Raw genomic sequence first — 24470 nt, forward strand, 5'->3', positions numbered from 1 at the left:
ACTGCTTAAAATATATAGTGTATTTACTCAAATACAAGATGAGCTCCCCTTCTTCCCCCCCCCCCACTAGCATGGGGAATAAGCCCCTCATCTTATATTCATAGAGAAGGAAATATCACCAAATACATTGTCTATTCTGAAACTGCTGTCAAAAGCAGCATGTGCTCAGCAATGGAAACCAACTATCAAGTTGATTAAATGCAGCCAGCACAGAGCATGACTATAAGACACATCGCCCACATAAGTTCCAGTCAGCATATCTGCCCAACCACAAAAATAGGTTAGTGCAACCCATCTGAATACGATGTATGGTAGTGCCCATTAAGCGCAGTTGACCTCACTGCTGACTCTTGTTCAAGGTCCAAGGAGGTGATCCTCTACCTCTATATAACATTGGTCAGGCCGCATTTGGAGTACTGCATCCAGTTCTGGGCACCGCACTTCAGGAGGGATGTGGACAACATTGAGAGGGTCCAGAGGAGGGCAACTCATATGTTCAGGCGGCAGCAGGGCAGGCCCTACGAGGAGAGGCTACGGGACCTGAACCTGTTCAGCCTCCACAAGAGAAGGCTGAGTGGGGATCTGGTAGCCAACTATAAACTGGCCAAGGGAGACCAGCAGGCAGTGGGAGAGTCCCTGGTCCCCCGAGCACTACTGGGAATAGCAAGGAATAACAGCCATAAGTTGACTGAGAGTAGATTCTGGCTAGATATCAGGAGGCACTACTTCACAGTCAGGGCAGTTAGGATCTGGAACCAACTTCCAAGGGAAGTGGTGTTCACTCCTACCCTGGGGGTCTTCAAAAGGAGGCTAGATAGACACCTTGTCAGGGTCATTTGACCCCAGCATTCTTTCCTGCCAGTGGCTGGGGGTCAGACTTGATGATCAGCTCAGGTCCCTTCTGACCCTACCAACTATGAAGCTATGGTGAGCCCCCAACATTGCATATCCAGAATCCCCCTGTCAGCGCCTCTCTTAGCTTGGCACATATGATTTGTAGCCTGCACTTCACAAGGTGAAGCTAGGCCAGGTTCCCCTGTACCTCATCTGCATGTAATTTTTTGGAGCATGCTAGGACTTGTGACAAGAACAGCTGGTTACAGATATAACTGAGGGCTAATTAACATCCTTGTGGATCCTTTGTGGGAGGTATCTGCATTACACGCACATACTGAGCAGTGCTGAACTGTGGGGTCACTGGCTTGAAATGCTGTTGCTTCTGGTGGGGCCCAGCCCAATGAATTATGTAGTATAGTTCAAAGCCATAGATTCATGATTATATCATCACTTCTCAGCCTTTTGGTTAAGATCAAGAGAGACTGGGGGTATCTGAACCCCAACGCCTCTGGGTCTGGGGCTTGAACATAGGATGCCTGCCTAGATTTGGGGAGTATCCAAAGCCCCAGACCATGGGTCTGGGAGGGAGGATTGTAGAGTGACACAGTTGACAATTGAACTCTGCTCAGTCAAATTTTGGGACCTGACTATTGAGCTTTGGCCAATTGAATCTGGAATTGATTTGGTTCTTGAAATGAAAAAAAAGTTTGTGCTACATAAGTAGGTGCCAAATTGCTGTTCAAAAGTATGTTTATGGAGTACCTGTGCTAAAACTTGTAGCAGCTTCAGAAAAAAAAAAGTTACTTGCATCAATCCTGAATAAACTAAATGCATGGGTTCTGTGCACAAATTACAAAGCCAGGTTTAATTTCCAGGTCATTGTTTTTAAATTTGTTCCTCACTTCCATGTGCTTAGGGAGAGCAGGATCTGACACTATGGATAGGGGGTAGGGGCTGCCAGGGGAAGAAGTTGTGGAGATGCATAGAGGAAAGGGCTACTTGACCACCCAGATATGTTTTCCTTGCTCTAGCAGTGGGAGGGTGACAAATTCAAGGGAAAACTCCAATAATTACATTCTGTAATTGGATAATTTATGCCTGTGGCAGGCAAGCTCAGTGTAAAAACTGTTAGATGGAAAGACGTAGTCAGGAAATGTAAACATTATCTTTGTAGTTGTTATGATCATAGTCACTCTTTCTCTCTTTAGTGTGCTCTGTATGGCCAGTTTCCTTGGCCAGGCCAAGATGGGGACTCTGAAAAGCCACAGAAATGTTCTGTTCACGTGCCCAAAGATAATTTGAGATTGAGATTGGCTCTTTTTAACTTTTAAAGCTTCTTTATACAAGTATTAAAAACAAATGGTGAAAATGCAAAGGTGTTTAGCCATTCCAGGGGCTGAGTATGAACCACTTGTCAGTGACAACAACAACAAAGGAAAAAAACCCATGTAACTGGAAATTGGAGTTCCCCCCGTTTCTGTGGCTTTTCAGGGTTGCCATCTTGGTCTGGCCCAGCAGGAAATTGGCCATGCAGAGCATGCTAGATAAACAGAGAGAGAAACTGTTTTTGTTTACTTGTGCAGAGTTGCTTAAGGAATAGATGCTGTCATCAGTGTCCAACATGACCTGTGGTAAAATGGTCCTAAATATTTTGGCTGTCTCCTGATTACTAATGAAAGCTTTCTAGTGACAAGGAGTTTAGGAAGAGTTAAAACAAGGATTTGTCAAATGTGAAAGATAATTTAGTCAGTGTAGTATTGCAATAAAATCTAGAAAATTGTGGGATGGAGTACTACAATAGAAGTTAACCTGCAAAGAAATCTCAGGGTCACAGAACTATGACAGTCAGAAGATTTCAAATAAGACAGTATTTTATTGCTAAAAATCTCACATTCTCTTTCTGAGTGCATGATTTGATTTCATCACTGTGCTAGGTAGGACCTGGCATATAACACAATCCAGAATAAAGTATCTGTCTTGGTATTGATAGTCTGAAACCTGATAGAACAAAAGTGTTATTGCAGTCACCTACAAGTCCATTTCAACACCTGATCCTGGGAACATCTGTATGTTAAGATGTTTGCTGAACATATACATTTGTGCCAGACTGTGTAGTCAGCTACATATGAGAACACTGAAATTCATGGGAAGCCTTTCTGGCTCTTTCTCTGCTTGCCTACAAATCTATAAGGCAGGGGCGTTAAACGTATGGCCTGGTGGCTGGATCTAACCTGTAGAACCATTGCATCCAGCCCACCTGTAGTCTGGTGGGCTACCTAAAGTCAGTTTGACACCCCTGGTATAAGATAGAGGAAGTCAGAAAGTTCTTTTTTGTTTTTTTTTTTTATGGGGTTGGAAAAATTATTTCCCCCAAATTTAATTAATTTTGATAGTATTGCTATATTTTCTGTAGGCTTTGAAAGTTTCTGTGAGATATGAAAATCTGGTTCTGAGGTAACTTCCTTGTGGGTTTTCTGTGTAAGTAATTATTTAGATGTTTATCATTTTAAATCTATCTGAATTTTACTCGTTTTTATTTTTATTAGTATAGGAATTAATGTGCTAGTACAGTGGTACCCAAGCCATGACTCGGGAGAAACACGGTCACTTTCGTCTTCTGGGATTATGAATCATGCATTTTACTACCTGTCTCATCTATATGTATACTGGCCCACACATTTAATTTAACATTTTGAGTATAATCTGCTATCTTAAATTCCTGTATAGATGAAGAAGAAAAATGTTTGTATTTATGTTTTTCCAACCAGCTATGGTAGTGAAACATTAATCAACTACTTAAAATGAATGGGCAGTCATTGTGCTTGTTAGACAATAAGATGAAGGATTTTAGTTTGACGCGATCAACATTCCATGATTACAAAAAAATGAGTAGTGAATCTGATTCTTCGTCTTGACAGGCTTTGATTTTGTTCTCTTGTATTTTACTTGATTGAAACTAAACAAAACCCTTTTTCCATTCTGTGGTTTGTATTTCAGCTAGAAGGGTAGCGGAACATACTCACATAGCAATCAAATATCAGGCCTGTTCATGATGATTTTCAAAATAAAAACTTTTCTGTAGTTAGTGAACTTGTGTCAGATGAACAAGAACTATGGAGTATTTTTAGATTTTGTTGAGAACAGTTGGCCTTTGTCCTATATATGGATGAGTTTTTCTTTTTTTAATGAAAGACTTGCTCATCAAATGACTACTCTCTCATTTTGTTATGGATTAGATTTCTGTGCCTCATTGTGGAAACTTGCAATAAGTGTAGATCAGTTACTCTGAATAGATCCTTAATTTGTTGGGAAGGAGTTACTGACATGTGATGTGTAGTGAAAGAAGGGGGTGGGAATAAAATCTCATCTCACAGCAATTTAGCCAAATTTAGTTTAATTTCAGACAGACAACTTTGTCAAGTTTGGTATTTCCTATGTAAGTAACAGGTTCTGTGTTACCAATTATTCATATGCAGTTTTAACCTTGAAAAAACATTACAATACAGTTAAATTTCAGCTAGCATGTGGAGATTTCAGCATCAAACTTTCCTGATTGGGACTGTATGCATAAGACTGAAACTAGGTATAAGAAAATTTAACAGGAAAAATAACTTTGCTCTCCTGTGACTGCTGCTATTATGACAAAGAGGTACTTCTTTGTAGCAACAGTGTCTTATGTCATATTCTAACTGCATCCACTCATGCGCATCAGTAGTAGTAAATGAACTGTTTTCCTTCCTGCTGTTTTGATATAAACTGTCAAAAGACCAAGGAAACTTGTTGAATAAGAAATGGGAATGGCACTTGGTTTCATAGCATTGACAGTAGCCTATGTGATTGTAATGTCTTGGGTTTTGCCCCTTAGGTAGAATAGTTACAAATACGTTAGTTTCAACTTCTAGAGGCAGATCATAATGACATGTTTTTTGAGGGAGAGGAGGAGAGGCTGGCAGGCGGTGGGGAGAGGGATGGAGGATGCTGATCTATCCTTGAATGTGGTAGAGTAGGGCATAGTTATTTTTCCCATGTCCCCATAAGAGCTTGAAGTTTTAAGAAAGGGCTATAGTTCTGTGCATAGGCCCAGAAATTTCCTGGAAGAAAATACTTTGAAATAGCTCTTATCTTTCAATTTAGGCCAGAATCAGAAACTAAGTTATTCCTTTGCCCCTCTCGTATTTAATATGTAAATTTAAGCCATCTCCTGAATCCAAGAATGTTGATGTTCTTATGGGAAGTTTTCAAATGGGTGCCAGACGGCTGCTTGTCTTTTAAACCGCTTCCTGGTGTTATGTCTGTGTATCAGACCATGAGGATTTATTTCCTCACCTCAATGCATGGGCCTTTTACCAGGTAAGGAAACTGCAGACAATCAGGCTTAGCATAAAAGCTAAATTTATTATCCTTTTACAACTAATACAAATATAAAGCACTATGAATACCTTCTACTGCAGTATAATCAAATCAACAAATATGTGCTCACTACCTTAAAAAATAACAAACAATGATATCAGTGCTTGATCAGTCTGTGAGGTCTTGTCTGGGGGGGTTCTTAGCTCCTACAGCCAAACTCTTATGCAAGGTAGACTCTCTTGGTCCGAGGATCAGAGATAACTGAATCAAAGCTACATCCCAATTTTATTCTCGTCTTACTTGCATAATTTCATTTCTTACCTTCACATATTCATTTTCCTAGGGCTGTTCACTTATGTCGCACATTTCTGTAGCAACAGCTAGCTCTCTATGGTTTGCTCTGCTTTAGCGGGTCCATATCTGCCAAAGACCATATATTGATTTTCTGTTCTTGATCAGTTTCTTAGTATGCTTAATTAATCCCAATTTAGCAAAAACTGCATTTCACATAACCCCCATTGCTGGGAAAGAGACAAACTACTTCTGTCAAGAGGCCTGTATTTATGTCAAATGCCTTTATTCTAGGCCAGTGGTTCCCAACCTTTTTTTTCTGCAACCCACTCCTGGGAACACAGTGCGGCGGCAGCCTGGGGGTGGAGGTGTTCCCGGTACGGGGCGCAGCTCATCTTTTGTGTGTGGCGCCGCTGGCATTGCCCCTGCGACCCTCGTTTGGGTCACGACCCAGGGTTGGGAACCACTGTTCTAGGCCCACACTGGTAATGCGAGAGCTCCAGTGATGCTGGCTTCCCACCCTGTTTCTAAACTCTTAAGTATTAATTTTACATGTAAGCTATTGGGATAGTTTTCACATAAATGTTGAGCAATTGTAAGCAACATAGGTAATTGCTGGTAGGACGTATGGCCCCATACAATGCACTATTGAAGCACAGCTTACTCCATGGAAGAGTTTTTGGGAAGTCGTGATCTCTGCTGTCACAGTTCTTTAAGTGATTTCAACAAACTACATTTGGCAGCTATATTCTACTTTTGTGTCAAATGCAAACAGTGCCATGATCTACTCATCTGAGAACTATGAACATCTCAAAAGAATAACAATTTGTAACTGAACATGTGGAAGAAAGTTGTTGTTCGTGATAATGAACTTATGCTGTCCCTAAACATTACTCTGGCTTGGTGCTCTCAATTACCTAGACATTGTGCGGTCTTGAAATCTTCCTGGACTCCGTAGGCATATTCAGATGTGGAGACACGTGTGGTTTGTGGCACTGTAAACCTCTCTGTGGTGTCACAAACTGCACATGGCGAACATTAAAACATGACTTGCACAGCAAATATGCAGAGCGGGGCCAAAATTTGCTACCAAGATTTCCTGGTAGCAAACCTCTTCTCCCCCCCCCCCCCCCCCTTCACAAAGCAGCATAATGCATGCACAGCAAACATGCAGTGCCACACATGGAGGCCGGACCGTCCAGAGCAATATTCTCACTGCTGGCCAGGCTGCTGTGCTGCCCTACCTTTGTTCGTGCTGCTACAGGCCACCAGGTTAGACTGTTAAAGCCAGCCACTGGTGCTGGCCCCAGCTGCCAGCTCTCTCTGGCTTAGGAGCTGGGCAAGGGCAGTTTGCATGTTGCAGGACAATTTGATGCTCAATGAAGAGCATATGCAGGGCCGTGTGCTTCAGGTTTTGTGCTGCTGCTGCTGCAAGTGTACACCCTTGCATTTATGGACACGGCCCTTAATGGTTCTAGTCTGTGACTGTTAAAAAACATCCCTTTTCATCTGTTGGGGAGCATAGCACATACCTTTGGATTTATTCATAGTGATCCACACACTTGTAGATTCTGTTTGCTTTCTTGCATGTAATTATACCAATAACTAAGACTTTTAGCATTGTGAAAATGTATACTACTAAGAATTCAGTTTCTGTTTTATCTGCATGTGCAGGAAGTTGGTATGTTTTACTCAGTGTTGACTTATGCAGGAATACAAAGCCAAAACTTGAAGATTTGGTCCTGATAATCAAAACCTTGCAAGAAAATTATTTGGGAAATTCTCTCTTTTCTCTGCTGCCATGGCCTTCCAAGATATATTCTACCATGAGAAAACTGTAAATTCCCACAATAAAACTAATGTGAGCTGTGATTGTTCAAACCTGTAAATTACAGATAATGTAAGATTATAGTTTAATTTTCCCAATGAATGAGATGGGTGAGATCATAGCTGGATGAGAAATTAATTTTAAAAAAGTATGGGTAAAATTATAAAGAAAATGGAGTATAAAAAAATTAGTATTTTACATTCCCATTTGTGTTACAGAAGTTTGCTTGGCATACTGAAGTCCTGAACACACACTTTGAGTCACTAAGGAAAAATTGTCCTGTTTTCCTGGCATTTTAATATTGGTGCATATAGTTAATCAGGTTCGTTCTTTAACTGAAAATCTTAGCACATACTAAACTTCCATCTGCCCCAGTTTAGGCACCTGCAGTGTTTGTAAAAATTCTCTCATCACACACAGAGATGTTACTGCTTTACTGTTTTACAAGTTTTTTTTTTCAAAAAACAGATTTTCTTGCAGAAAATGTTGGCGTGCCTATTTTTTCTTCACTACTACACTGCATATTGGTGTAATGTTAGTATGAATGGGGCCTTGGAGTTTCTCCTTGCAGGGCTATTATTTTTTTTAACATACCATCACTATTCTCTTTTGTGGGAGTTTTTAATATGTTGCAAAGATGTGCTCAGATTACAAAATTAATATATTTCTGTACATATGGTGAATGTTTCCAGCTGTGTTACTTTATTAACAAACCATCTGAACCCCATACATAACGGTCCAGGAGTCCAGCAAGTAACACTAACTTAGATAAAAAGATACTCTGCCATACAAAATACTCTTCATATCTTTCTTCCCAGATACTAATTTCAAAACAGTTACATCAATGGCATTTTAATTCACGGATCAAAAAGGGGGGAGGGGGGGAGCATGGAGTAGGAAGAAGAAAACCTCTAAAGCTTTTAAACCAATAAGATTCCTCATTCCTAACTTTGCAGGAGAGAATAAACAATTATGTGTTTACATTATAGCAAACAACCAGTTAATAGGAAAGCTGTTTAGATATTACTCTTACCTTTTATGTATCAAACTGTACTCCTGTATATACATTTCTGATTTATTGTTGCAAGCAATTTTGGAACCACAAATGCAAGAATTTATATCTATAAGCTAGGGAACTCCTTTCTCGAAAGCACAGTGGCAGAAAGAGATCTTGGAGTCATTATCGATTCCAAAATGAACTTGGGCCGCCAATGTGAGGATGTGGTCAGTAAAGCCATCCTCACCTTGTCATGCATCCACAGGTGCATCACAAGCAGGGCCAAGGAGGTGATCCTCCCCCTCTGTTACACTGGTCAGGTCGCAGTTGGAGTACTGCATCCAGTTCTGGGCGCTACACTTTAGGAGAGATGTGGCCAGCATCGAGAGGGTTCAAAGGAAGGCCACTTGCATGATCAGGGGGCTGCAGGGCAGAACCTATGAGGAGAGGCTACAGGACCTGAACCTGTTCAGCCTTCACAAGAGAAGGCTGAGAGGGGACCTGATGGCTGTCTGTAAACTTACCAGGGGGGACCAATGGGGAATGGGAGAGACCCTGTTCCCCCGAGCACCTCCCGGAGTAACAAGGAATAATGGCCATAAGTTGTTTGAGAGTAGGTTCAGGCTGGACATTAGAAGACACTATTTCACAGTCAGGGTGGCTAGGATCTGGAACCAACTTCCAAGGGAAGTGGTGCTGGCTCCTACCTTGGGTGTCTTTAAGAGGGGGCTTGACAGTTACCTAGCTGGGATCATATGAGCCCAGTATTCTCTCCTGTCCGGGGCAGGGGGTCGGACTTGAAGATCTACTTAGGTCCCTTCCAACCCTACATCTATAAATCTATGTAACACATGAGGTTTAAAAATTATTTGTTGCTACTCAGGAATTTGCAATACATTGTTTATGCTCATTCGAGATCTATTGGGAATTTTACAGAATGAATTGAATTAGTACAGGGAATGAGTACTACTGAGATTGTAAATAAACTTGTGTGTGCTGCCCAGAGTAGAGCAGCCTATTGCAGTACACCCACTTACAGATAATGACAAAACATGCCTTTGGATCTCCAGTTATTTGACTTGATGTTTGGCTTATATTAGGTAATACTTGAAACTTCTTCGGATTTATTAAACTGAAGAAAAGAAGAATTTTTATTAAAAAAGAGACGTTTGAGAGATGACTTCTCACATCTTCCATGTGTTAATGGGGCAAGTCCAATAGCTTCCTTGATCTAGTATGTTGAAGTAGAGAATTACGGACAGACTGAATTACGGAGGCCTGGTGGAGGAAAAAAAAGTTATTGCCTAATCTCAGTACTCAATTGCTGTTTACTCTTGATAAAAGCATCTTTTTTCCACAGCAGAAGGAATATATTTATATTAACTCTTTACATTGACTGTCACCAGTCTTTCTCAAGCCTGAGATTAGTCAGTCTGAGTAATGATCTTTAGATTAAAAGCAACCCATTCGGAAAGGGAGTCTCTTCCTACTAATTATTCTAACCTGCTTTTGATGGTGTGTTTCTACTAATTATTCTAACTTGCTTTTGATAGTGGGTGAGAAGAAAAAAATATGCTTCTAATATATATATATATCTATATAGATATATGTATTAGAAGCTTTTGTGTGTGTGTATGTATCAGTAACACTGGTTCAAGAATGATTTAAAATGCGACATATGATCATGTATTTAATGCTAACTTTTTGAGTTTTTTGAGTCTCAAGTTTGTGAAACCAATACCATTCTTCCTTGCATACTGTGCACATCCTTCCCCTGAAAATGAGCCCTCCAAAATTGGGATGTGTGTCATAGTTTTGTAGTTGGTAGGTCAGAAGGGACCTGAGCTGATCATCAAGTCCAACCCCCTGCCATGGCAGGAAAGAGTACTGGGGCCAAACGACCCCAGCAAGGTGTTCATCTAGCCTCCTCTTAAAGACCCCCAGGGTAGGAGCCAGCACCACTTCTCTTGGAAGTTGGTTCCAGATCCTAGCCGCCCTGACAGTGAAGTAGTGCCTCCTGATATCTAGCCTGAATCTACCCTCTGCCAGCTTGTGACCGTTATTTCTAGTCACTCCTGGTAGCGCTCGGGGGAACAGGGACTCTCCCATTGCTTGCTGGTCCCCTCCGACTAGTTTGTAAATGGCCACTAAACCCCCCCACCCCCCCCCTCCCCCCCCCCCGCCAGCCTTCTCTTGTGGAGGCTGAACAGGTTCAGGTCCCTTAGACTCTCCTTGTAGGGCCTTCCCTGTTGAGGGAAGAAATTTTGATTTCTGTGCCAGAATGGAAGCCACTAGAATGGCTATCACGCTGTGATCCTCTGGCTGCGTGCTGAACCCTGCGGAGGGGTAGAGTTTTCCTTCCTCTGCATCCCTCATCCTCTTGCTGCAGCTGCACCCTCATACTTAGCTGTCAGTTTGGCAGTGGCTGTGAGAAGTTTAGCCACTGGCTGTGCAGCTTCAATGACAGGGTAAGTGCTGCAGGGGAATAGAGACTGTCCCTCCTACATGTGGTTGGGAGCATTCAGCCATAGGGGCTAGGGTCAGCAATTGCACGTAAACCAGTTTGTGATCAGAAACTGGTTTAAACCTGCAACAGAACAGAAGTTCAGTGCACATAAACCAGTTTCAAAATGGTCAAAATGAAGATAAACGTGGTTGAATGTAGTATCAGACTTAATTGATTTGGCTCAAACCAGTTTATGAAACTTATGTCCCAGACTCCTTCCTGGCTTAAGTTAACTCACAGTCCCCCAGCATGCTTTTCTGCCTTTGACTGGGCTGTGCTGTCTGCTCCAGATAGCAGGGCTGGCCCCACCCGTCTGCTCCCTAGCTGGAGCAGTGAGGGCTGGCTCACTGGTCTCACGAGCTGTCTCACTACCCATTTCTCTTTCCCCCTCCCCCTGGCAAACCACAGCTGAGGTATGGGACCAGGGAGGTGGGGTTAAACTCACCTTCCCCTGAGTGCAGAGCTGCCCTGCCCTGCTAAAACTTAATGCTGGCTACAACTCTGTGGACTACGAAGCCCAGAGGCATCTGGAAGCGGGAAGGGGAAGTGATGAGTAACTGTGAGAGTCCTGCTCTTTTGATTGCGGACTGCAAATTCCAGACACCTTGGGGGCAGTAGGAAGAGTGAACGAACACACAGCCCAGGCTGCATTTATAGCTTTTCAGTTTCTAGTTTTTCAGAGAGAAAACTCTGCCTCCGGCCCAGGCAGAGCACGTGCTGGGGCCTGGCCATGCCTCCTCTGCTCCAGCAGGGCTTTCTCTTTTCCCTCCCCTTTGGCAGTGGCTGGCAGACATGTTCTAGTACACCCTCCCCCTACCCCCCAGGCCTCCAGTCCCCAATATGGGCTTCTGGCTTGAGCCACTACAGGCGTGCGTCTGCATTTCCTGAATCAAAAGTGAATGTGTGTTCATTTGCTTATCGGTTCAGTCTTTGCAGCTTAGACCAACCTGCAAAGACTGAATCGGTTCAGCCTCAGGCTTTTTGACTGTCTGTACTGAGCCATGGAGACCATGCTGTGGCAGGGAAACCACTAGAAAAAGTCTTTTCCCCTTCATTTTGCCATCCCAAAACAAAGAGCATGTCTTTAAGGGCATGTGGTATGCAAGTAAATATAGCAGTTTTCACTCGGGGTCTTGTTCTTCTTTCTGAAAATATGCACAAGGACTTTTGTTCTTTCCTTATAGTTGTGGTTTCCTTTTAGACTCTGGTACTTGCATTGTTCCTACAGCTTTGCTTGTGACCTGGGCTATTTAAATGCATATTCAGTGTGTTTGGAAGAACTGAGTAGTATTGTCTCACTAAACTGGGTTGTGTTAACTCTGTACTTTTTTAGATTACTAGCCAGTTTAGGCAGACAAGAAATTGCAGTGATTTTTCTCCCCCCTTCACCCCCTACGTTCCTTCATTCCAGTGAAACTTACCTTTTTGCTTGATTTGCTATTGAAATGGTTCTTTTTATTGACAGTGTGCTGTATGCAACTTCTCAGGCTCCCAAAAGTAGTTAAAGTACTGAAACTTCTAATTCTAGCTAATTTTGTAACCAAATTTGGTAATGAACAACAAAACGTATAAGCAAACAATTTTGGATAAAATATTTCAGAACAAAGCAAAGTTAGTTTTGTTCTAAACAACTCTACCTAATTTACCCCATCGTACTACACCTTTAACAACAAAAATTACTTTAAAAAAAATGCCCATTCAGAATAGGTTATACTTTGTTGTGGAATTTGTTATATGTATTAATGATATGGTTCTCTGAAAATTGTATCCCCTCCCAAGTTGAATTTTATTTTCCCCCTACCTAACCTTTCAAGATGGGAATCTCTTTGACTTGAAGGTGCAATGAAAAATTGGGAAGCTTTCATTTGTATTGTCTCAAGTAAGAGAGCTGTTTTAATATGAAGAGTTTCTTTGTTCTTTTTTAAATGTTCAATTGCATTCTCTCTATAGTACATATTCCAAGTTTTTATAATTAATTTTATTTACTTTCTGTGTTAATAGTAAATATTCACTTAAAGAAAATAATCATTATTCACTACTAATAATCATTTGATTAGTCTACCTGAAGTTTCTGAATTGATTACTTTTTTAATTTCTTAAAAAAAAATATTTAGTTAACTTTCTTGTATTGATGTCTAAAAATGGAAGTTATACTCTGGCTGAGCAGAGTTTTGTTACTGTAGACAAATAGTATCAAACTCATCCTCTGGGTGAAAGCAAACTGCATTCTTCTTTGTTTTCCAGGCACTGTGTTGATTTAAAAACAGTCTTTATAATGGCCTCAATCCACCTTGTTTTTTCTAGTGGTGATGGTTTTGCAAAGAGCAGTAGTAGAGGTGGCCCGTGTAATATTACACTAACTAAGGATGTAGATGTTACGATTGCATTTAGGTACTTGGATAAAGAAGTAGGTAGCCTGGTACAAAAACCTGAACGGACTAAAATAAAATAGTAAATCCCATTAAGTATTGTTGTTTTTTGAAGGGGAGAATGGAACGGAGAGGTGAGTTATAGTAACTGAGTGTCAGTAGCCAGGGAGGGACTGCTCACTTGTTCTCCTTCCTTGTTGATCCTTTGTTTTTCAACTTATGTCTGACAGAAGCTTAAGTAGCAGAAACTGCTGTAAGCATTTTTTTTGTTTCATAATATATGCTCTGATTTCTAAAAAACTGTTGGTTTTTTTTGGGTTTTTTAAAGAAAAGAGTTTGGGTTTTATGTGAGAGAATACTGTACTTTTTAGAGTTTAATTTTAGCTCTTTGTTTGACAGCTTAAACATGCAGTTATTCAGTTAGTGTATGCAGAAATGTGCAAATAAATTGCATCACCTGCATATCTAAAGTATGTTAAATCTGGCATCTGGTACAATCTTTTGAGTTTAACAGAAAACACCATAGTGAGATGAATAGGAGTAATTCATATTTCTGGCTTGTCAGGTTTCCAGAAGACTAAAGACCAACTGTACATTGGTTCCTATTTGGAAGGGTTTTTTTTCATAACTCAAAGGGCCAGAAATAAACTGTCCTGTTTCCCTCCCCCCCCCCCCCCCCAATAAAAAAAGAAAAACAACAAACAAATCCTTTCATTTTGCAGAATGTAAGTTATTGTGTGAAATGGATAAATACTTTAAGCAAATGTAATTATAACCTACCTTCAGGCCACATGTTTGGCATCTGTGTTAAAATATTATATTCTTTCCATATATACTTTTAGACCACATGAAGATTTAATTTGAATTCCTAACTTTCTCCTAAGACAACTTAAACTCGCTCTTAATTTTTAATTTTTTCTCCAATACTTAAAACTTGCCTCCTCATGATTTGGATGCTAAAAGATCTCCGTATCATGGTATCATACCATGTTTTCCCTTAAGTTGAATAGATAAACAGAAAGCTGTTTTCCAGTGTGAATATTTATAGAGTTTAGCAGCTTCCTTTCTTCTAGCTTTGCTAACATCCGTTGCCTAGGATTAAAATGTTGACACTTTCAATAAACCCCAGTTTTATAAGTAGAGTGAAGTTAATAAAATAATCAGACCTCTCTAATTGATACAAAAATAAAAGGTTGCTTTATATTGTAGGTCCATACTGGGTATAGACTTCCTGTAAATGCTTTCTGCTGACTCAGCTGCTACCTTCTTTGCCTGTGCTTATGCTATATTTTATTAGTGGTGCTGTGTTTAGCAATCAGTTATTTTGTCTAAATACAAGCAGATGTTTTCTTTAAAATGCTGTAATAGCCAAAACATTGAAAAGAATAGCATAGGAATTGAACCTCTTCAATTAAGTCCACAAGATGGCATCAAATTTCAATTCTATTCCTTGCTGTTCAAACTTTTTTTTAAAGGTCACTTCAGTCACTTTGTGAATCTTTATGTAGAAAACATTGGAGTGCTGGATATGCAATTTGCTTTTTAGAGAGAAATGATTACAAAATAATAAAATAATTCCATGTCTTACATTTTCATAATGTGTAGTAATGATTATGCTGGAACAATACAGACTTTAATAATGAGTTGACTCAAAATATTTTTGACTGTGAATATTAATAAGTATTCAGATTTTAGAAATAATATTGAGTATAGTACAGCCTGACTAATGACAAAGAGGCTCAGAGAGATTTGTGAGAAATATGTAATAAAATTAAAGCCCTCAGGAGGTGTATTTTTAATAGATATCTATGATTACAGCAGTGCAGGCTTCTGTAGAAGGAATCACCTCTGAAAAATGTATATTGGGCACTAATCTGAAAAGGTAATGAAGTCATACTGGGTACATCTACACATCAAGTTAATGTGACGCAATAAACTGTGGAGCAGTTTATGCTGGAGTTAACTGCTCCTAGGTGTAGTGTCTACCTATGTGCCCAGGACAGAAGCAGTTTGCATTGGAGTGGAGCAGGCCCCTGGGCTGGCTGGGCTGACTAGACACAATTTATGCCTCTGGTCAGTGTCCACGTGTGTTTGAGCTCAGTAAAATACTCCGCTGTAAGATAGTACTGTACTGTACTTGGCAGTACTGTCCTACGGCAGAGTTAGTTTATTGCACCTTAATACCGGCACACATATAGACTGTGACATTTTACGTCTAGATCTAATTAGTCACCTCCACAGTAAAGTGTGCATATAGATGCACTCACTGATATGCAGTGGTAAAACAGTATTTAGCTTTGGTGTCAGTTTTCCTGCTTTTGTTCCATGTTAATTTGTACTCCCAGATGATTAAGGCCCTGATGTTAAGTGTGTGAATTACAAGTTAACTAAAAGCAACTTTTTATAGGAGATTAGCAAAACTAAACTAGGTAACTTGTCTTTGATTAAAATACTGTGTAAGTAATCTTTTAAAGGAAGATTTGTATTTTTTAAATTACATGGTTTTGTGACTAAATTAGTTTCAGTTTATGAATATTCATAATGAACTCCTGAACAGTCTAGAACAGTTTATGCATAAGAATTAGGTATGTCATCATTGAGCATAAATGTTCAGTTTGAAAACTTTTATGTGAGAGAATGCCCTTTTAATAGCTGAAGGATGTTCATGCCTGTTTTCCTGATGTTTTACTGTATCAATTAATTTTTCCTCAGTTAGCTGTTATTAGGAAAAAGTGCAGTATTAAAGAACTTGCCTGTAGTGATGTTTACTGTTTACTCTGAATTAATGTGAATGAATTTTAGTATCTATGCTACTTGAGAAAAACACTGTGGGAACAAGCCCAGCACCACAGCTTGTTCCTGCAGCAGAGCCAAGCACCTGCAGTACTGGGCTTCTTTCAGCTGGATCCAGCACTGGGAGGGGAAGGTGGGTTTTATGGGCCCATTTGGGCCTGTGGGGCTGGGCCTGCACTATTCATTTGGCCCATGGACTGCTCCTGCACCGTGGGGCAGGTAAGTTTGAGACCTGTGGGTTAGACTATATATACATCTTGCGTTGTACACATTTTAGTAAACACATACATATATACACACACCCCAAAATAATTTATACAGAAGAGGAAAGCTTACTTGTTGTATTTCATTATGTCAAGACCACAAAACTGAGATGCAGGTCCTTGTTATTGCCAATTTGTATACTACCCATCAGAAAACAGATGCCATAAGGAAGCATGCTGTTCAAAACAATTCATCCAAAAGGTTCAGTCTGCATAATGTGCAACAATAAAAAAAATGAATTAGCTGTATCCTTTGGATGCATAGCATGTGGCTTTAATACTATATTAGTGATTTATCCTTGGTTTGACTTGAATGAGATTTTCAGGAACTGGCCTTGTAGTCTGTGGTTAGTTTGTTCTAGTATGTAAGGGCTGCGTACTGTGATTTGATCTTGGGTTTGGGGGTTGTGTGTCCTGTGCATCACCACTGACTTTTCCAACTGATTAAGGAATAATGGTGTTAAATGGTTCCCTCCTGTCTGACCTAGTTATATAGGTATTGCAGGCTTTGTGAAGATTTGCTCAAAGGTTTGCTGGCATGATGCCATAGAAAGGAACTCTGTGGTCAGTGATACTGAATTTCCTCTCTAACTTATGGTAATCCTAAAAGACTGATTTGTTGAATGCATAAGTAGCTATCCTTTTGCTTGTTTAAAAATATCTAAAGGCATTAAGAACAGGCTTATAAGTCTTTCTATTATAAAGAATGAAGTCAAGATTTGTAGCTTCAGTATGAGAGTGTCTTTTCAGGTTTTAGTCATTTTTCATTTAACTTTATAGGAATAGCTGTATGAATGAGGCACTTCTCTCAGAAGTGATCCCCAATTTCACTTCAACAATCACAATAAAAAAACATTTCAGATGCTGGGAAAATCTCAGCCAGAGGAAGTTGGGCAAGTAAAGCTCATTGAAGTTCAATGGAAATTGGGTGTCTTCATCTTGTATGTTTCTGTTGTCATTAAATAGACATTTTTCTTAAAATAGACTAAGCAGTGCATAGTGCCATAGCTGGCAATGTTGGCATTTGTAATGCTTCAAACTTAATTCCCAGTTGGGTTGAATGGGAGTGAGAGTAGTTTATAATTTAGTTAATTTGTATTTGTAGAAGTATTCAAGTTTTCAGCACATTCAAGAGACCAAGAATATGGTACCTGATGCCTTACCTACCCCTGTAGGAGAAAATATAATGCTTCCTATCAAAGCCACTGACATTAAGTTAAACGTGATACTCACATACAGGAATTTGGTTGAAGAGATTCAGACTCGATTCGTTTTGCATGTTTGTACTCTGTTAAACCCACTTTTTACTATTTCCTTCCCAACTGTCCAGTGCGTCTATTGCCACTTCATTGCAGGAGAGTTTTCTAAGCGTTACGTTCTTATGCATAAATAAAGGAATTTGTCAGGTCCACTTGTATTTTAAGAATATTGGAATTCATATTTCAGTGCATGATAAGAAGAAATGAGGCAGCAATTTCAAAAAGACCAATAAATTGACTATATTCTCTACAGTTTGAACCAGTACAGGTTTACATTCAAAACTTCTGCTGTAAAGTCTCAGGGTGACAAGCTCTTAGGATATGTGAAAGCTATTTACATGTGAATTACTGCAACTCTTTATTGTTCAGTATTTTGCTACGATCTCTTTTTTTTTTTCTTTCTTGTGCCTTCAGGACACTTGTAAAGTCAGATTCCTTCCCCTTCCCCCCCCCAAGTAAATGTAAAGATTAGAACAGTAATCTTGATGTTTTCTTCAAAATGCACAATTAAAAATTCTATGGCAACAGTCTTTTCATGCAGACATTGACACCTTTCTATAGGGATGGATGTGAGAAATCTTATTCCCACTTTCTCAGGGGAAAGAAAGGGTTGTTGAGTTTCAAATTACAGCTGTTTCTTAGTTATGAGGTCTCTCTCAGATAGCCATCCTTTATTTCTGCCAGCTTGGCCTACTGTTTCCCTTTAGAGTGTAGTGCTTTGATTTTTATCAATTTCTTTCCAATTCAGTAGTTACTATGAAAGGACAATGGCAAAAATACCTTTTCCACAAAGATGCAGAATATCTCGAAATAATGCTTCTCAGTCAACGTAGCAGTCTGCTTAGAAGATGGTATTTTAACCAACAGAAGTAGTCCTATAAAATTCAAGATTAACCCTTTTATTTGTAAGAGGAGGTTAAATCCTTGCATCAAAGTCAACAGTAGTGTGCTTGCTCAAAGTTGAAAAGCTGATGACCACATAAAGCAGTAATTGCTATCTCTACATATCTAATAAGGCATTTTCTATTGAAGTTCAACTTTTTTATTAAATGGTAAATCATAAGCTTTTGGCTTTGGACCAATGCCATGAATAGTTTATACTAGGGTTGCACCTATATATCAGTTGGCTGTTGGATCAACACTGATAAAAGGAGAAGTGACATTATCGTCTATTGGCTTTTTAGTCACTGTGGCAGATAATTATGGCTGCATGCCTAGAGCACCCTAGCAAATGTAGACTGGTCTTCATGCCCTACCACCAGCCCGAGTCCACGGCAGACTACAGTTCCCAGCAAGCAGTGGGAGGGAGCAGTCACAGGGCACCACGCTCAGCAGCAAAGGGACCATTACCAGCTCCTGCCACTTCCATGTGTTACTCATATTGCCAATTGCGCAAATCACAAGTGAGACTTTATAAAGGGGGATAAGGCAAGGTGCTGCGTTTATTGATTACATGAGTTAGGCATAGAGGTTCGGGCACACCATTCATACAAACACACCCAAATCATTACACACAGGCATACACATACACAAAACAACCATTTCATCCACACATACACCAGATATAGTTACCAGCAATAGTTGCTCAATATCAGCCCAGGGTGGCCAACCCGGGCTTATTGAGTAGATGATGATTTGAAGATAGCAGATTTGAAGATAACAGCTGGAATGGGGTGAACAGATGCATATGTGCTCCGATGAAACAGCAGTAGAAAAAGAGACTCACCCAACTTGGCATTTTCAAAGTGTTCTTTTATAGGGATCGGCATCCTTTGTTTCAGTGCTTTGGGTTTTTTCCATACCCAGCTTCTGTTTTTGCAGTTGTTCTTCTTTTGTCTTCAGCTTATCTTAGCCTTGGAGTGTTCTTGTTGCCCGTCTAGCAGAATTTCTTCTTCTGTTATCTCCTTTGTGCCCTTGAGCTTCAAAGGGATTCTTCAGCCATTTGTTAGTTAGTTACTGGCTGGGAACTTTTATTTTGGGCCTTGTTGCTTTTATCTTCTCCCATCTCTATGCCATTCTCTCACCATTCACCCTTTTACACACACTCATACATAAAGGCTATGCAGAGTTCATTCACTTATGTCAAGCAAAAGGATACAAAATGGAGTTTTCAAGTTACTTACAGGACAAGACTAACATGGTTACATTTTACTATTATTACACTCTGTGTTAACGTCAGCTACATTAGTTCAGTTCATGCTACACATGGACATGCTGGGTGTGCAGCTGGGGCATGACCACCGGGGTTGCCACAGAGATGCTGGGCTGCTTTCAGGCAGAGTAAGGTGCTGTGCCAAGGGACTTCCCTCTTCTCCGGGCACCAGGCGCCTATGCAGAATTGGCTTCTCCCTGGTGGCCAAGAAAATCTTTATTGGTGTACCTCTAGTTTATACTAGATTGCCAAAGTACTGCTCAAAATTGTATTTATGAAACACCCGTGCTAAACCTTGCAGCAGTTTAAAAAAAAAAAAAAAGTAGCATGCATCAATTCTCGATGAACCAATTGTATAGGTGTACTATATGCTAATTGCTACAACAGTGTTTAATTTCAAGGTGGTTGTTTTCAAAATTGCTTCTCACCTCCACATGCTCAGGGAGAACAGGGTCTGACAGTAATTGAAGGGGGAAGGAGCTGCCAGGGGAAAAAGTTAGGGGGAAGCAGAGAGCAACCTGGACTCCCCATCCCCCGCCTCATTTTATTTTCTCTGATGTAACGGTGGGAGGGAGACAAACTCAAGGTAGACCGCCAATAATTGGATTCTATACCTGGAAAATTATAACAAATTTATAAATTTTACGTATAAAGATTGTATTTATTTGGGGGTCATCTTATAATCGAGTAAATGCAGTCTTATTTTCAAAATATTATGGCGTAAAGCAGTAAGTGAAAGAGTCTGAATGTTCAGACCATTGTTTCTTTGTGTTTTTAGCTTAGTTAGCATGTTGTGATGCCCAAACTTTCTTTGAGAATAAATATATCTGGATAAAGACAGGCTAATGATACTGTTTTCTTTCTCTTTTATAGGAGGGTGCTTCTGCCCGAAAGACTCAAACCCCAGCAGCACAGCCTGTGCCAAGACCAGGTAAGTTGTTTTTCTTCCTTCATATGCATTTTTCTTCTTGGGATGAAAGCTTTCTGTGCTAGACTGATGCTGCAGCTGAAAGCCTAACTGGGGGGGAGGGGGGGGGGTCTGGGGAGGGAGGGAAGGCGGGCTGCTGAAAATATCTCTAACGATTGTATGTTAATTAACTTCATATCATGCATAGATTAGGAATGGTACTGGTCCCGGGTCTGCAGTGTGCTGGGTTCACCCTGAACTAGTGCCATCTTAGCATGTTAAATTGATGGACTAGTGACAATTTCACAGTCCAACTTGTGACCTACCTGTAAATGCCATAAACTGTTGAAATTCTTTTAAATCTACCCCATATAGCATGTAATCATTGTTTTAGCAGCTCAAAAAATATTGGAGCTCAAAACTCAAGGTATTTTTCCATTTCACATTTGATACGGATCAAACAGACAATTTCTCATGAACCATGAAAGCAAAAAAAACCTGAGATATACTTTAAGCAACTCCACAAATTTGAAATTATATATCTAATTAATTTTTCGTTCTAGAATTTTTTGTTGTTATTGGCAGCTGAAGTTGTTGAAATCAAGCTGTCCTAAAATAAATGGTAAATAGAATTGAAATAAAAAAATATCCCTCAGCATGTGCTAAAATATGAATAGTATTCTTGGACCAGTAATTGGGCATGGGGTGGATGCTATTCTAGGCTGATGTTTTTGTCTGTTGCTAATTAATTTTCAGAAACAATTTTTGTTGCTTACAGCATCAAAAAATGTACTTGGGGCTATCCAAACATTAATAACCCTAGTATTATGGTTGGTTTTAGATGCCTTACCTCATATCAGAGTGCTGTTGTGCTAAGCACTGTTCAAATATACAGTCTGAATCAGGCCTTGCCTTGAAGGACATTCAAAATGGTGGAGAATTAAAAAAGAAGTAGTGCCCACATTTTATAAGAGATATGAAGAAAGACACAAAGGCCTCTGCAGAAGAAATTCAAGACTGAGGCAGAATTCTTCGAATTTGATGTCTCAAGTTCTGGTCCAATCCCTTCATTATAAAATAGCCTCGTGCTCAAAATCTCAGAGCAAGTCTCATGAAAGTCTTGGTGCCTGCCTTAAGGAGCTTATAACCTGATGTTTAAAGAAAGTTGGAAGACACCAGTAATGAATACGAGAGTTACAGAAATTTGCAGTAGTTTAGATGGATCATGCCCGCAGCTTGCCGTGTATATACATCTGCATTTTCACAGTATCATAGTACTTAGGGGCGGAAGGGACCTAAACAGATCATCAGGTCCAATCCCCCGCCCCGGAAAGGAACGGGTGCTGGGATCATAACACCCCAGCCAAATATTTCTCCAGTTTCCTCTTGAAGACCCCCAAGGTAGGAGAGAGCCACACCTTACTTGGGAGTCCATTCCAGAGCCTGGCAGCCCTAACTGTAAAGTAATTCCCTCCTTTGAATATTTTAACTGTGTTGATTGATTATTCACATGCTAAGACATCAGTTTGTTTTGCAAAAATTAATTAGTATTGGAGTAAGAGTGGAGAAAGTGAGTGAGAGAGGATGGAACTAGGAAAAGACTAGGGAGACTGGAGAACTTTTTTGGAGAAGGAAGATACAGTGGAAATGTTTTTGGCTTAGAATGAAGACCAGTTATTAGCTTAGAATAAAGACCAGCATGTGGAGAAGACGGGAGGAAAAACAATACTAGGTCAAGTAAGTTTACCCCACAAATCTTAATGAAATAGTCTTATGACAAAGGTTACTGCATATTAGAATTAGGCCATTAATAATCCCAAACCAAACTGCATAATCTTTTCCATAATATTCCAGTTTTCTTCACTTTGCTGAAATCATGGCTGCTTAGTTTTAATCTTATAACCGAATTATGTGACCTCCCAGAATGAGTTTACATACCTCAGTTGTTACTCATTTTGTTCATCCATCTTATGTTTAGGGTGAGTTAGGCTTTTACAACTGGCAAATCTTAATGGTTAGAAAAATGTTTGTAAAATGAGGTCAGTTGCAGATACCGTGAAGAAGTCTGTAAAAGACCATGTTGTTTTGAGAAGCGTTAAATAGGAAATTTTTGTATCACTTTTTAAAATAAATTTATGATACCGTTAAGTTTTCATGCTTGGTAAACAGAGTTGTTGTTAAAGCAGAATATAACACTACTGCTCTGTGTGGCCCTGGGTAGAGTGCCAGATAATGTGGGTACCCAAATTGTTTGTTTCTTGGTATCCCTGAGCATGAGTAATGCTAAAAGATTTGCTCCTGTAATACGAGTTTTCCCTTAAGTCTATATTGAATATTTTAAACATACTTAGATGGTGGTGTTTGGAAAGTCTTCTGTTTTGTTATCTTGTTAGTTGCTTCAGGGCTAGAAAGGTCACACTTTGTCATATATGTCTTACTAGGGCTGTTGAGATTAAAAAATGTGCTTGGAATTGACAGACAGGGATATGAAAAGGGTGAAAATGGCAAGAACAGAAATCCAAGTGGAAAAAGTACAGTCATGAACAGGGCCATACAGTTAGATATGATTTTATACATGTCAACTGATGGACCAGTATTTTTGTACATTAGAAAGGTTGGTGTTGCCTCTTAGGTAGCCTTGCAAGATGAAAACAGAATTAAAAAGAGTTATCAAGGGTCTCTTAAAATGCTGGACTGTAGAGCAAGACAGTATTTTTCAGGCTGGTATCACTAGTTCTTTCCATGCATTTGACAGTGCCTGGTAAAATAATTAATTTAAAGATACAATTACTTTCTTTTGTCACTAATAAAATGTTTGGTGAGTATCTATACCACTGTAGCCAGTTGCTGAAAAATGTGGTCATAAATATGAACAATTGTGTTATGAAATTGAAAGTTAGTTAAAAAAATCTGTCGCGTGTAGTCATGTAACAATATCAGATGCATTGCTCTTTCTTTCCCTCATTCTGTCACTAATTTCCTGAATTAGGTAAAACCCATGTGATGAAATTTGTCCATACCAACAAGTGCCTTAAATCTGGAAAGCAGAAAAATGCTCTATGTGAATGTCCTAATCCATGGCTGTCCAATTGATGAACAAGGGGCTACATACGGCCCTCAAGGGGTTAACCAGTGGCTCTAGGAGTTATAGTGTACTCCTCCCCTCTTGCTGTCCTGTTCCTGACACTAGAGTCTGAGCAGCCTCTCCCTCCAGCTTTTGCTGCCTGCTCCCGCTCCCGCTCCTGGAGGTGAGGCAGAGGAAGAAAGCCTGCAGGCAAGGCAGGAGGAGTGGGGAGGCTTGGGGGGTCAAGGGCAGGACCCAGGTACCCACATGGTAAAGCATGTAGCCTGCAACCCATGGGGCATGTAGCTGGGAGGCCTGCAGCCCCCAGCCATTCAGAAATTGGACAGCCCTGTCCTAATCAATAGCAGGCCAACTTCTACTGCAGTCATGCCTAGGCGTAGCTAGGAACAAATGTAACTTTCAGGGCTAAGGACAGACGCTCAAAAAGCCTAAGCCTGAATCGATTCAATCTTTGCAGGTTAGTCTAACCAGTATAGATTGAACCGGCAAGCAAGTGAATAGACATTTATTTTTGATTCCAGAAATGCAGCCACATGCCTATAGTGGCTCAGGCCACAATCCAGGGAGTGCTAGAGCAAGCCCTCCCTTCCCTTCTGGAGTGGCTGGAAGGCTGGAGGGAAGCTGTGCTGGGAGGTGTATGATTGGGGAGGAGTGTAAACTTCCTCCCTGGCCCGCAGAGATCAGGGTGTGCCTGCAGGGGAAGTGGGGAAGCAGCCCTTGCCATGCTTTTTTAGGTGTGGGAGTGGAGGGAGCATAGATTCATAGACGTTAGGGTTGGAAGGGACCTCAGTAGATCATCGAGTCTGACCCTCTGCATAGGCTAGGCAGGAAAG

General features: G+C 40.2%; 1 protein-coding gene across 1 annotated transcript in view; it reads left to right on the top strand.

Moving 5' to 3' along the window:
* The window catches only part of CDC73 (cell division cycle 73), a gene marked incomplete at its 5' end in the record, with an annotated part of 176600 nt that overhangs the window by 123047 nt on the left and 29083 nt on the right, over window positions 1–24470 (top strand). The window contains one exon of the mRNA XM_006020589.3: window positions 20519–20576. Within this exon, the coding sequence (XP_006020651.2) occupies window positions 20519–20576 (58 nt within the window). The remainder of the gene's footprint in view (window positions 1–20518; window positions 20577–24470) is intronic.

Source organism: Alligator sinensis, unplaced genomic scaffold (genome assembly GCF_000455745.1).
Source record: "Alligator sinensis unplaced genomic scaffold, ASM45574v1 scaffold56_1, whole genome shotgun sequence".
NCBI lineage: Eukaryota > Metazoa > Chordata > Crocodylia > Alligatoridae > Alligator > Alligator sinensis.